Source organism: Lissotriton vulgaris, chromosome 1_1, assembly GCF_964263255.1.
Source record: "Lissotriton vulgaris chromosome 1_1, aLisVul1.2, whole genome shotgun sequence".
Classification (NCBI taxonomy): Eukaryota; Metazoa; Chordata; class Amphibia; order Caudata; family Salamandridae; genus Lissotriton; species Lissotriton vulgaris.
Window position 1 is genome coordinate 1,573,253,694 of NC_141685.1, and position 15,254 is coordinate 1,573,268,947.

General features: G+C 46.3%; 1 protein-coding gene across 1 annotated transcript in view; it reads left to right on the forward strand.

Moving 5' to 3' along the window:
* Nucleotides 1-15,254, forward strand: part of TRHDE (thyrotropin releasing hormone degrading enzyme) — a 1,998,244-nt gene that overhangs the window by 1,074,174 nt on the left and 908,816 nt on the right. The window contains exon 6 of the mRNA XM_086918108.1: nucleotides 14,339-14,476. Within this exon, the coding sequence (XP_086774234.1) occupies nucleotides 14,339-14,476 (138 nt within the window). The remainder of the gene's footprint in view (nucleotides 1-14,338; nucleotides 14,477-15,254) is intronic.

Here is a 15,254-nt window from a genome sequence, read left to right on the forward strand (position 1 = left end):
GCTGTTCTGTGTTGTGAGCGCACTAAATGACCTATTACCGTACACGTCTCTCTCTCTCTCTCCCTCTCTCCCTCTCTATCTCCCTATCTCTCTCTCTCTCTCTCTCTACATGTCATACGTGTACCGAATGGCTCGTTTAGGTTGCGGACGACTCTCACTCTCTATGAGAGTCTCCCTATTCCCTCTTCCCTTTCGTGGTAAAATTGTGCCCCGTCTTCACCAGTCTAATTGGGTTCCCTTTTTTTGAACGCAAAGGTGTTCAGCAAAATTGACAGAAACTAAAACGATTGTGACTTGCCATATTACTACCTCTCCTTTCTGCAAAATAAATGAACTTGAATTGGCTAAGAAAGAAAGGGCAGGTAAGACGACTGATATCCCCCAATCTGGCCTTTTACAGGGGGGACTATATGTCAATGGCTTCCTATTCTTCAGTTCGTTAGAAATACAATCCCCAATGCCCAGATTGATCCCCAATGTCCAGGTTGCCCCACCCTTATGTACTCAAGCGCGAATGTTCAAAGCGTCCCCGCTTCTCCCATTGACCCATGCTCCATATCAGCTACCCCCGAAGTATAACTGATGACCTTGATTAACTGTCGCTCCTCGATGAAAGTCTGTTTACCCTCTCTCGATGATAGCACCCCCGCCCTGTTTGAAAGGGTTAACCAGCTCTGAAGGGAAATGTTAGACTGTTAAGGCTCGGGTTAGAAAAGACGAGTCTCCCTGGAGGTTCCGAAATGTTGAGTTTGATGAAATGCGCAGTTGATAGGAGTCTGATTTCTCTCATGAATAGACGATGAATAAACTTGGCATGAACCCAGTAGGAATGCCGACATATACACTGCATGGTAATAGACTTCTGACTGTGACCGATGAACGTATCTCCCAAGTGCGTAGGATTGAAGGAGGAATTCACATGCATAAATGTCTTCTCCTGCCAGTTCTCTAAAGCTTGTTTTGTACCTATTCAAAGATATACGATCACCGGAGGAGAAGCGTCGGACGTGACGTACAGCCTGGCTGCAGATCTTGAGACACATGTGACCTCGACCAAAGGTGGAGCTGCAGAGCAACAAGATACGGGACGAGACAGCAATCTCAAACGTGGAAAATGAAAAGTTGACGGGCTGCCTTGAAGCCCTCAGTCTGCTAACCCACGTGTGCCTGAAGTCTTCGCCCCCTTTTTGGGCCCGATTGATGTGCCTGCCTGCTCGTTATCCTTTGCTCCCTTGGTCCCTTGGAAGTGTCCGAAAAGATCTGATCCCACTCCGCCCTCTCTTCCCTCGACTATCCAACAACCCCCTCTTTTTCCACATGACTTTTTGACTCAGAAAGAAGAAACAGCATTTAGGTGGAAATGAGGTTTGCAAACGGAAGTAAAAAGAAATATAGGTGCCGAGCATAAGGCACCCCCAAAAGGATTGGTTAGGGAACAGGACTGTGGTCTAACAGCAGAGGACTGACCGCACCCTGCAACGCGTAAGGATAGATCCGAGCTGGACCTATAGCTCCACCGCCGGTGCTCAACAGCGCCAACGAAAAGATACGGACGAGAGCCTACCAGTGATGGCTCACTGCTAAAAAGACACTGTGACGAAGATATATTGGACTGAATTCCTCCCTCAACCACTTGGTATTGTTTTCAAAATGTTTGTCGGTCACCTTTAGAGCTGTACATTGATGCCATTTTTTTAGAAAGTCAGAAGCATTTATACTGTGTAGTATGCTGCACCCTAGGCTTGTAGTAACCCAACAAATGTACATTTCTATGTATTGCATTCTGCCAATCACATCGACTGCTCATGGTTATATGCAATCTGCTAGTATTGACAAATTTTCATCAACCATACATGTTTATATGTACACCCATCAATTAGGAAATGAACTAGCTTATGGTAAAAGCGGCGACTGTGGAAATTAGCAAAATTAATGTACCTAAGCGGCGTTCATTTGCCTTTTCCCATTCCCCTCCCTGTAAGCACCATGAATACCGTGAAACATTGACCGCATCATTCCGCCAGTAAAAGCCCGTGCCCATATGTACATGACAGCCATTTTAGGCACCACTGCCTTTTTGCCCGCTCATTGGAATCCCCGGCTTCCCTCCTGCGCGTATTTGAACACCCCCCCCCTCACATGCATAGACCATAAAACCCTCTCCCTCTGCGCGACCCTGCTCTGAAAAGCAACCCTCCTGCTTGACCCACACAAACCCCCCATTTCCTCTCGAAGAAGCATCCTTCGCCTCAGCTGACATAACGAAACCCCCAGCTGTACCTGACTGCCCCCGCTCTCTTATGTACGGGTCATAAGACCTCTCTCTCTCTGTGCGACTCTGTCTCTGGGAATCACACCCCGCGCCTGACCTACACCTCCCTTCCTTCATGAATACCCCTCCTTTGATGACCCCTTCCACTGAGCCCGATTGTCCGCACGGACCACTGGTCATCCCCTTCGCCTGAGGATACAGTTTATTGCCCTCTACTGTATGCACTCGCCTCTTCAGAAGAGCTACTATTGATCATGACCTCCCCACCCCTCCGAGAATCGATCAGGCGCACACATTCCAAAGGAATCAGCGGAACACTTTGCTGCGTGATAGCCCCCTCCTTGTGTATGAGGGATAAGGACCTATACTGTAGCCACGTGTTGGAATGAGCCGGGCCGGGGAGGGGTCGGGGATGTCTTTTCCTTGCTTCACAATGTCATTATTGTAATAAGGAATGTTTGTGATGTATAAAAGGTGATGTCTCAGAGAACTAGTTAGAGCACCTCCCGAAAGACACTGTGTTTCGTGTCCGAAATGACAGGCTCTCCTCATGAGAAATAAAACTCTGTTCTTATGATCCTGCTTCCAGCGCCCGTCTCTTTATTTGGTAAACTATTCAGAATGGGAACTAAGAGGCGGCTTGCGCCAGCAGCCTGGGCATCGATAGTAATTTGGGCTGACTTTCCACAAGCTTCTGTCAGAGAACCTGAACAGCCACTGGGTGAAAGTAGCTCATTAAATCAATCTACAAAGAGAGGATGAACTTCCTTCATTCAGTATTAGTATTAAAGAATCAAAAAGAAAAGACTTTAGCTAAGTTTCCAGTCCATATTCTAGTGGTACACCTTATACTACTCAGATGTCTCCTTTAGCTTGGGCTGATGTTTGCCTTTACAGTAGTTCACAGCTAGCATACTCTATCCATCCATACAATAATCTATCTACTGCCTGCATATTCCTCCTTTTTAAGTTCCTATCCTACAATTTGGAACTGTGCACAACAGACCTTGGTAGCAAGTACAACAGACCTTGGTAGTAAGTTTCTGTAGTAGGAAGGGCAAGTACTACAGACCTTGGTAGTAAGTTTCTGTAGTAGGAAGGGCAGCCTGCTTTCCCAACTCCTCCAACACCTGTGCTCTCCAACAGAAGTGATTGGACCATTAAACTGAATTGTGAGTTATACAGAGCAGACAACAGGAACTTCCTATGCCAGGAATGCCAACAGCTCCCCTCCAATGCTAAAAGAGATTGGGCAACTGCGTGAATGAAGGTGGTGACCACAGGAACATAGAAGACAGATGGGAAACAGATGAATGCAAACATATGCTATTGGCAGTGGTTGACATGAATTCAAGCATTCGGTCCGTTACTTTGCTGTTTGTTGCAGGATTGTAGACGTGTTGTGCATGTTGATAACCTAAGCTCCCATTTGAGGTGGATGATGGAAGGGCATGAGGCCCAAATGACCTGCTCAATTTATTTATAAAATGTATACAATACAAAGGTCACCTGAAAAAATAAATATATATCTAGAGGTTTCAAATTTCACATTTCTAGATAAGATATATTGTTAGTTTGCTAAACATCTGGCGATACGAAGGTAGGAGGTTGCATTTTAACTTTCCTCCAATTAGGCACCATTACACAGTAGGAAAGTGAGTGAGTAGAGGCTGGCGGTTGGACAGCAGAGCATTTGCATGTGGAGAGTTATTCAAAATGGCTTAATGTTCTGCTGAGAAGATGAAGACTAGATAGCAAGCATAACATTGAGAAAGAAATGGATAGAAAGGCAGTTCAAAGCAAAATTGGGGAGAACACAAGTTTGCACTTTTTCTTTCATAAAGTTACATAGAAAAAGCCACACAATGTATCTTAACAAAACCACACTGTTGCGCATTCAAACTGGATCTCGGAGTAAGTATGGGTTCTGAAATACCCCAATATCCTTCTCAGCCCCATAGCCAGCTGGAGAGAACTCCTAGGCAAAAAACACTGACTGCAAAAAGATCCTTCACCCAGGCCCAACAGCATTGTAAATGAAACAATAGTAGCCCCTATTACAAGGCAAAGATGAAAATCTGACATTTTCCAACATATAAAAAAGACAGAAGCTAAAACGATGGGAACTAAGGCCTCAAAAACCTTTGGCTATCGCAGCGCTTATCAGCCCCAGGGATTATCAGCCCCTGGGGCAAAGACAGACTGCTCTCTGGCTATGGTAGTCCTGAGCCCGGATAAGGGGCTGTCAGCACTTTCCAGAGTACATATTGTGAGAGGCTGGCACAGTATATAATGTACACTTATGCAAGTGGACACCTTTCACTGATCTGGGCAACCCTTATGGTGATTTGGTGATCTTAAACAACCTTAGAAAGCTGTAGCTGTGGAGAGCAGCCTTCAGGCTTAGTCCATAAGGAGGGTAAAGCAGTTTGTTTTACCAGAACATAATCCTATATGTATAGATTAAGTGAAAAAGAACCACACAGTGTATTTATAAAAATATGTATTTATTATAAGATACTCACTAACACGTCCAGATATCTCCTAGCCGGAGATATACACAATGCACACAGAACTTCAAGATAGAAAGAGGTAAGTAACACAGAATACACAGCTGTCAGTCACCAGGGGGGACCAAACCATACGCCAAAATAGTGATATGTGACCCACGACTTGAGTCCACACTATACCCACAAGACGTAGAAGTGTCGGGGACCAAAGAAACCACCCAAGGTAAGTAACCAGGAGCCCCACGAAGGCCAAGTGCAGAGTGGGAACTCGACCGCAGGATCATTGAAAGTCAATGGGTCAGTCTGAGTTTCAATTTGAAAGGAACCAGACCCTTCCCAGAGGACCCTGAAGAAACCCAGTGGAAGACAAGAGGTTAAAGAGCCACCCCACCCGGGGATACCTTAGGAACCAGGATACCTGACTAGGGAAGCTGAATGCATAGGTGTGAAGTGGCGTCGAAAACCGTTGTTGATTTCAGTGAGAAGCTTCAGAAAGATGCCGCTGCTGGAGAAGGTAACACTGTCAGATGGAGCCCAAAGGTGTATTCAAGATGGGAAGAACCTGCAAGCAGAGGGGACAGAGTCTATGCAACTCAAGAGTGACCAGGAGGCATGGAAGACAAATGCTCACTGATGTTGTGTGTTGCTGGAGAGGTGACGGTGACCTTGAAACTGTAGCTGTGTGTACCAGGCGATGCTGTGGAAGACAAGGAGCTGTATACGAGCTGTCCCACATCGGATGTCAAAAGTTGCCCGGTCGGTGACAGACAGGAGCACCAACAAGCCTTCGCAAGTGCAACTAAAGAAGTAGAAGGAGAAGGTGCAATGTTGGGACCAGGAAGGTCCAGGAGAATCACCACAAGCAGGGGAGTCAGGGCAGGCCTAGAGCAATATGGGGAGCCCAAAATAATTCAAATGTGACCCTCAACAGGACCCACAGCTCTGAGGAGCTGGAGTCGCAAGAGAACCTCGAGCAGCTACCAAAGAAGCAGGCACACGGTGCAAGCAACGTGGTGTGGTCAAAGATTCTGGTCACTGGAGGGGCTTGAGATTAGGGCTACTTGGTGCCCGAAGATCTTGGTGGAAGGAAGCCAACAAGGCTTTGCACCTGCAAGTTGACACGGTGCACAGGAGTTTGGTTTCTGCGGCTCCGACGAGGGATACTGGCCTCAAACTTGGTGAGAAGACTGGGCAGGCCTTGAGAGATGTGAAAAACCATTGCCTGTGTTTCTGAGCCTTTCAGAGTCTATAGTACCAAGGGTTGGCAGACCCGCCAGCTTAGTTGCGGTGCCTGCAGATGCAGGGAAGTGACTCCTTCACTTCAAAGGAGATTCCTTCAGGTGCATTGGATTCCCAGAGACCCTGAACGGGTTCCTGTATGGAGCACAGGCACGAATGTTGTAGCAGACAAGCAGGGCAAAGAGACCATTCGCAGTAGGAGTCTTCCCGGTTTCACCCTTGATACCCAGAGTGCAAGCCAGCGAAGTTCAGAGTCCACAGATGGTTGAAGTTGAAGTGGTGTCTGAATTGTATTGTGTCCCATGACGAATCTAGGGACCCACCCACAGTTAAGCCCTTAAATACCCTAAGAAAAGGGGTGGGACGATACAGGGGTCCCTCCCTAGGGTGAGATTGAACAAGGGGAGGATACTCCCCTGTCCTTTGTCCAGCTTCATGCCAGAGCGGGAGCCAATGGCTCTCTGAACTGGTTTGAGCAGGACTATCCATGGAAGGCACCAAATTTGCCCTGCACGCAGACTATGTGGCACTGGCAAGTACTCCCACCCTGCCCCAATACAATAAATCCGGTCTGGGAGGTGTTCACACCTTCCTGTGACAGAATGCCTATTGTTCTACCTTCCACTGCTCAAACTTGGCTCAGCAGCAGGAGGGCAGAATCGTGTCTCTGGTCGACAGCAGCCATGTAGTGCTGTCTGGGTCTAGAAGACTGGTACCGGGAGCACTGAGGGCCTAACTGAGGGCCTTTACAGTGCTTGGAATCATAACTCCCACACCTTTTACTGTGGAGGTATGATCCAAATTGTTTGATACCAAACACGACACGGTTTGCTACAACCAGTTTCTAGATGGTCATCACATAATGACGTCATGTCCCTCCATATGTTATATGGCTGTCTCAGGTACAACGTCGGAGAATGGACTCCAAAGGATGTAGGGGTGTCCTGCTCATGCAGGAGCATCCTCACACTTAGAACCAAGCACTCTGCCTTCAGGATTGAAAAGGCCTGCTATAGGAGTGACTTATAGGTTTGAAGTGCCGTGACCTTAGTTATCGAGAAACCTATATCTTTCATAAGTGGTGCTAGCACCAACCTACACAGGCTGCAATGGCAGGCCTGCAGAGATAGTTTGAATAATCTCCCATAGGTGGCATAATACTTGCTTCAGCCTATGGGGGACCTCTGGGGTACTTATGCCCTGGGCACCTTAGAACCATGTACTAGGGACTTATAAGGGTACCCCAGTATCCAATCTGGGATGTGCCTAAGTACTTACCATAACAGTTTAGGGGAGAAAGCAGAGAGAGTGGGGTCCTGATTAGCAGGATCCCAGTCAGACTGGTCAGAAACAGCATTACATCAAGCAAAAAGTGGGGGTAACCATAGAAGCGGATGCTACTTTTCTACTCATATAACATATATTGGAGTATTTGTCAACCTTTCCAGAGTGTAACCAATAATAGTAGTCTGCTGCTTTAGTGTATTGCAAATATGTGGTGATCAATAATCAAGCTACCGGAGGTGCAGCTCTGGCTGTAAATGAAAGCAGTACTGCAATATTTTCTACCTATCCCTCGCTATATGATACACATTGCCTTGCCACTTTATAGACTGTTTGCACCCCTCCTCCCGTGGCTCAAAGTTATCCCACATACATGACACCCAAACTCATTGGCTGGTTCCTCTACAACTGTAGGCCGTGGATGTTCAACGTGGACTGTTTGCTTGCATACAATTCGATGCTATCAGTCAGCATCATGCTGGCATTTTACACATCAGCGCCTGTCTTGTGTGGGGGTGGGCAACCCATTCCCATTGGCACTCGCACTGTTTTTTCGCTGACGCACTTCACCAGCTGAGTAAGAAACAGCATACGTGGAGAAGTGTGGCTCACTGGTTAGAAGCGGCGGACCCTGAAGCAGAGGTCGGTCCGGGACCAGGGTTCAATTCCCGACGCGGCAGGGTCTTGGGTCAATGTCCGCGGACTCGATAATTCTAGCCTAGGTGCCTACGCTAACCATGGGTCCCACTCTGCAACTCTGGGCAAAAGCTTGCTTAATCTCCACAATGGCCCCAGCAGCGCCGGGGTTGCCTGGCTTCACCTTGGGGGTGTCCTCTCACAGGGAAAGCCAGGACGGGTTCCTCAGCGGTATACAGCGCCAGGACACCACGTAATGAGGTAACAGTGCGCTTTACAAGTATACATACATTACACATTACATTACATGTGTGCACATCGCCACATGAGCTGTTGAAGGCTCAACACGTTTCGACAACTTGCTTACTATTAGGTTCACTGTGAAACTGTGCAGCTTTTTTCAGGAGCAATGACATGGGAAGCAGGAAGACTGCTCTCCCCAAAGACAGGAAAGGTGGCTGGAATGATCACCTTGAACGCTAAACATCAGCAACATCCGCCCTGAAACCAGACATCAGCATTCAATCACCCTGACCACTGTTTCCTCTCTAGCTTCACCCTCATCTACACACCATCCTTCCATCATGTGCTTCTTCTTCCATTGTAGACTCACCTACCACATGTGCATAAATACCATTCAGGCCTCTCTTTAGTGGCATAACAAAACGTGAGGGGGTCCCTCTTCAAAGTACATAGGGGGGCCTCCATGCTCCTGACCCAGGCCGGAGCTCTCAGCTACCGCCCATGCATAGTGCCGGAGGGGGTCCCCTGGAGCTTGGGGCCCGCAGGGGCTGGAGGGGCTATTGTTACAGCACTACCTCTCTTAGCTCTTAGCTCTCAGCACAAGCTACTTCTGCTCTGCAGGATAGCCTCTTTCTCCTTCTAACTATCTGTCACGTTTTGAAGAAATCTGGGGTTTTAGATTGAGTTAGGATGGTGTACCTTTGTATAATGACACTAAAAGGCGGGCCTCCTCATAATGCTATGTCTGATCATTTTTAAGATGTCCTCATGTAGCGTACTACACCTTTTAGTTTCAAGAGAGCAAAGGTGGAATCCATATGTCATGCTTAGTAAGCCTAAGATCATCTGCTGTGTATGTGTCTGGCAATAAGGTTGTAGTGCCAATAAAAGGGCCTGTGAAATAAGCATATGAATAAATTAGGGACTAAATGCACTAACATTGGAGTTGGTAACATTTGTCGCAGATAATGGAGTCTGCAAAAGTGGTCGCAAATTGTGCACCGACTTTTACCCAATCCATTCTAATTTTGTGAACCAACCTAGGTATTAACAGAATAGGTCAGTTTACAAAAAAACAGAATCGAAGTGGGTCACAATTCGACCTACCTCATCAATGTTAATTAATGAGGTAGGTCGCAAAACACAACTACACTTCACTGCCACCACAGGCATGGTGGCCTAAAATGACCAGCAGACCACCAAGTCTGCGATTACTTTTAAATAAAGCAACCAGTCAATTTTTCTGAAAGGAAAACGGGATGTATAAAAAGGAAAGGTTTGACTTACTTTTTTCAAGAGTAGGCAGTGGACAACTACTTACTCTTAAAAAATGTTTTTGTCAACATTCACAAAGGGGAAGAGTCCCCTTTGTGAATGCCTTACTACTACCTTTCAGTTGTCGGTAAACATTAACCCCTTCCATGTGTCGGAGGGCCCCCGGCCGTCCAACGTCATAGTGGGCGTGTGCTTAGGACGGCCGGGGGCCGTCCAAACCACGTACGTGTCATTTTTTTCAGCACCACGACGGACATTCCGCAAAGGCGTTATAAAATGCCACAGAAAATTGGTATTTGTAAGGGATGGCCAAAACATGTCCCTTAAAATTCCGATTCTGTAGATTGTCACAAATATAATTTGCAAATTGCGATGTTTCACACATACCAAAAGGCTTTTTTGAGGTCAAAAACGGCCAGAGTCTGCAAATCTGACCTTTTGCCATAGCAAAAGGCCTTCGTACATATGGCCATCTGTTTATTTTCTTCTTTGAGTGTCAAATAGCACTATGTTCTGTATGCACGGATGTCAGAGGCAGCTGGATGTTCAAAGAGGCCAAAATCGCGACTGTAATATCTGTGCCCTGCTGCTTTCAATAGGCAGCTATTAGATGAGGAGGTGAGATGAGCTGTGAGGTGTTTGATCTGAGAGGAAAGGCAAGTCCGGAGATCAAGGGGGCTGAATGTCCATGCAGCTCAGAATTAGAAGATGTTTTGTGTCATATCATTTTGAAATGCCTTTTAGAATACCACTTCTGGAGGGCTGGAGTGCTGGGCTGCCTATCTTGGGAAATCAAGCCTGCCTTTGACACAGAAGAACTGCATCGCTAATGAAAGCAGATAGAATTATCCATCCTGGGCCACTAGGATGAGTGTGAATGTGGCACAGGCAGGTCTCGGAGATAATAGGTAAAGCACATTGCTACCCACAAGCCATCTTCCACTTTCATTAAAACAGTACTCATTCTCAGTGCCATTGCAGTGTTTACATACACAACTACTAGCAGCCCGTCCCGACGTTGTCTGGGAGCTATTAGGCTTCAGGGCCCCCGCCCGCCCCGACGTTGTCCGTGGGTCCCCCGGAACCTTCCTCCATATATTGCAGTATTATACCTCTATGTTTACTTTGTACGCTTTTGTAACCTGCACACGTAACTTTTTCCTCCTGTAATGCACCGTTTGGCTGACTTTTTTAATGCTCCGTTTGCTTCCTCTTGCTACCTGCACACGTCACATTTTCCTCATATACCTCTATGTTTACTTTCTACGCTTTTGTAACCTGCACAAGTAACTTTTTCCTCCTGTAATGCACCGTTTGGCTCACTTTTGTAATGCTCCGTTTGCTTCCTCTTGCTCACGATTTTCATTTTTGCTTCATTTTTCCACCGCTCACCGCACCTAAATAAATAAATAAATAACCTACCTCATCCGCCGCTCACCGCTCCTCCCCGCCTGTCCGCCGCTCCTCACCGCCTGTCCGCCGCTCCTCACCGCCTGTCCGCCGCTCCTCACCGCACCTCCCCGCGCCATGTCCGCCGGTCCTCCTCGCGCTCCTGGACACCGCTCCTACCCGCGCTCCTCACGTCGGGCACGCACGTCGCGACCGGCGCTTCTTCCAAGGGACTACTTTTTTTTTCGGTACATTTTTTAAATAACGTATATTTATTAATTTTATATAGCCTATGTCCATCTGCACACCCTGACGATTACAACGATGTATCGGGTGTGTGGATTGGCGCTGTGGTTCCCGAGTTTACCTGCCTCAAAGGTTCAAAGTTCTTCCTTTATAATAGTAGTATAGATTTTAAGAAGTTCTATTGCTACTCTAATCCTCCAAACATTTTTCTTAAAATTACTAATGTGTGTTTTTCTTGACACTATTGTTCCTTAAAATATCTCACCAGTCTCAATTAATCTCTTCTCCCAGGCCTCTAACTCTCGCCACTCCCTAAATACAAAAAAAGATGAATCCTGATTTCATCCATTCGAAACATGCTCACAAAAAGCGGTCAGACCTTTTTTTCTTTTACCCATAAAACAGTGGCCTTCGAATTCTGGGGCGAGCTCCCCTTTCTAGGGTGATGATGTTATCGGATAATAAAGTGAGGTGAGGCTTTGTCAAGGAAAAGCCCTTAGCATGATCAGGAAGAATGCAGACAAAGATTACACTGAAAAATAGTGAGGTATGGTGAAAGGAATTGAGAGAGATCATGAGACACTCTGTAATGAGCAAACAATAATGGCTTTTGTCATGCACGTTGTGGCTGAGAGGAGGTGTACAACGGAGAACCTCCAAATTACCTCTAAGCTCTCATCCACTCATTTCTTATTATGAATCGTACAGTGAACTTTTAGCATCTTGGCAAGAGATGTCTTGTGAAACACTTGCAACCAATCCTGGCATGTTAGCCAACCGGGCACTGCTTTTTGGGTCTTGTAGTTTCATGTTTAAACTGTAAGTATAACTTTAAATAAAACAGCATGCAAAGTGCATTTGTAATAAAGACAGGTTTGGCTGAAGGTGCCACATATGACACAGCGCCTGTTGCCAGATAGGTAGGCTAATGGGAATAATACTGTGACATAAATTAAACGGTGGTCGAGCATGCAGCTATTTGGTACTGCATTATCAAATTCCTGCACACATTTGTCCAGAAGCCTGTACACAGTTGTCCAGTTCTTCCAGTAGAAATATGCATATTCCTACTACAACACAATGCATAGATCAAAACTGCCCTGCTGCCCTCCCTGAAATCGACTGCTGGTCCATCGGAAGGTGGATGGAGATGTGTGGCTCTGCCACCCCATCGAGCATTTCCTGGCCTGGGATAGCCCTGGGTGTGACATCACTCAACTGGGCTCTAGCTTTAAATGGCTAACAGACCACACCCTCCCATGGAACACTGTCAGGTGGAAGGAAGGGCAGCAGTGCCAGTGGATGTTTCAATGGCAGGCAGGCTGTTGGCTTGTGGCAGCAGGGAGGACATGCAGTGTGTCACTGGCCAGATAAAAATGTAGTCAGATTGTGTGGGCCATCCAGGAATGATAGACTGTGGTCCGGTAAGGAGCCCAAATCTGGGGGTGGCTCTTAAGCTTACCCTGTGCTGCATTCCCCAGTTAACACCCCCTTGGGGTAAATTGATCAAAGTCTTTCGCTGCTTTTGCTCCATGCAAAGAGGCACAAGAATGACGAAAGTCCTAAGTTTGATTTATCAAGCCAGGCAAGGCCCACTGAAGGACTGGGTTTTTCTAAGACCCAGCGGTGCCAGGGATAACACCTAAAACCTTCGTGGGTAACCTGTTCCGGCGTACAAATGACAGAGACACGGGACACTTCCTTCGGCGTCAAAGATTCGAGGTTTATTACTGCAGGGAAACACAGAAGTCACAGGAAGTACAACATGTGTAGGTTTGAGGAGTCTGTTTCAACTTGTATCTGTGGATCGCTCCTCTTATACAGTTTTCGTACATAGGATAACATAGTACACAAAGGTTTACAACTTGGTTCCCATCGTAAAGACCATAAGGGGTCGCTTTCATGTATTCAGGGCCCGGAACATTAGTACAGAAACGTTTGGTAGTTCCCAACTGTAAAAGCACATCTTCCCTCCATTAGTACATTCCAATCAGCAGTAAACAAATCGAGGAAGAGACAGAAACAGGTGCAGAGGAAGACAGGAACAGTGAGCAGATCGAAAAGGGTATAAAAAGGGGTGGTATCAGGAAACATGAGCTGCAGGCATCAAAAGGGGACGTGCCTAATGAATGCACAACTGAGACAATAGACCGGCACGGCAAGATGAGCCTCGAGCGGGGCCATCTGCCTTACAGTATCATCCCCCACATCATAAAGACACTTTCAAAGGAAACGTGTCTTCCGCAAAAGTTTGGGAATCCCAGGGTCGCGAAGCGGACAGCGTCCGTTCGCTGGCTACTTGAGGGCAAGAAACAAAATGGATGCCGTATCTAAGATGGAACCCGTGGGCTCGGATGAAGAAACCCACGAAACAAACGAACGGTTTAGGCTAGCACAGCGAAAACGCGTACACCCACTAAACTCGTCATTTGCGGTTCATAGATACCAGACTCGACCATATTCGTGCGAGCCGAAAACACCACTTACGATCGTCACGGAACCTCACCCCTTACATGGACCTGCACGGCGTGATAAATCTAGAGGAACGCAACACAGTGCAAATCACTGTGTTGCGTTACTCTGCCCCAGGGAGGTGTTCCATGGTTGGAGCGTCAGTCTTCCCACGCATCCACTCATGGATTTTGGCACATTCCCATGATCTACCATTACTTGTAAATCCCGAGAATGCATCTAAATGCTACGCCTCTTCAAGGGAAGGCCTTACGAGGAGAAATATCTTTATTTCTCCTCGTTACTTCCTCTTTATGTGTGTACTGCATTCTGAAAGAGGAATATGCCTCAAGGGATTGTTTTTTGTGCAGGAAGGTGTTCCGTCCTGCACAAAAACAATCCTTCTTTCAACCCAGGCACCCTTGTTCTATAGTGCAAGGGTGCCTGCCTTGGCGCTAGACCGCCCATTCAGCACCAGCGCTTGGAAATTACAGGAATGTTCGTATATTGTTAAGTGCGGCACAGTCCTATTATTTAGCTATCAAGCAGCGCAGTAACATAACTTGCAGCACTGCTCTGTGCTGTGTGATTATTTGATAAATATGCCTATAAGAGTCCATCAATCCATGTGCCTCTTGCCTTTTTTTTTAGATGTCACAGCTAACAACTTTGAATTAAATAAATTTAGTAGTTGAATTAAAGTTGAATTAATTCCTTATTGTCGATTAGTGTGCTACTTTTTGGATTTTAAATATACATTCTACATTTTGATTTGCTGTCTTCTCTATTTCAGGAAAATCAGAGATTTCTAACAGATGTGTTGCATGAGGTAATGCTTCTGGATGGTTTGGCCAGTTCACATCCAGTCTCTCAAGAAGTAGTGAAGGCGACAGACATTGATCGAGTGTTTGATTGGATTGCATATAAAAAGGTAGGCTGGAGATACTGATGAAATATTGACCATATACCACATGGGTTATTTTAGTCAATTGCAATCATTTGTTTAGTATGCACTTATTTACATTTGGAGATTGCAAGGAAGGTACATGCTGCTCTTAGGCCACATCGGATGGTAGGTATTGTGAATACGTTACAGACAGCGAGTGTGATGCTAGAATAATTTCTCCAATTGAGAGGGGGTGAGTGTGTGGTGGAATAAAGAGGGGCAATAGGTGTTCTGCTGAAATAAAAATGTTTTGAGTTTATTTTTGGAATTTCGTAGCGCGCTGCATCGCATTTTGCGATGCAGGGCACGCTACGAAATTTGTTTTATTTATTAAATTGTTTACTTACCTCCAATTATCCATACGCCGGTTTTTAGCACCCCCCACCCTGCCCCTCCCCCGCCCCACCACTCTGCCCCACCGCAACTCCCTCCACGGGCCGCGGCTGGCAAATAGGGAAAAAAGTTTTACTGCAAAAATCAAGCTACACTTTAGTTTTACACGTTTAAGAAAAGACACATTTATTCTACATTTCATTCTCTTAAAATGTCTAGTGTAAATGATGGCATTGAGGTTAAATTCTTCTACTCTATCCCTACCACAAATCTATTGATGACCACTCTCACAGCCTTCACCCCTGCACTCTAAAGTCGTGGACAATGGGGGCATGTGTCAGAGGGGAATGTGATCAACCAAGTTTCATGTCAAGTAGGCTAATAAAGTCTCCTCCTGGTACCCATGGGATATCTACCTATTTCGCCAATT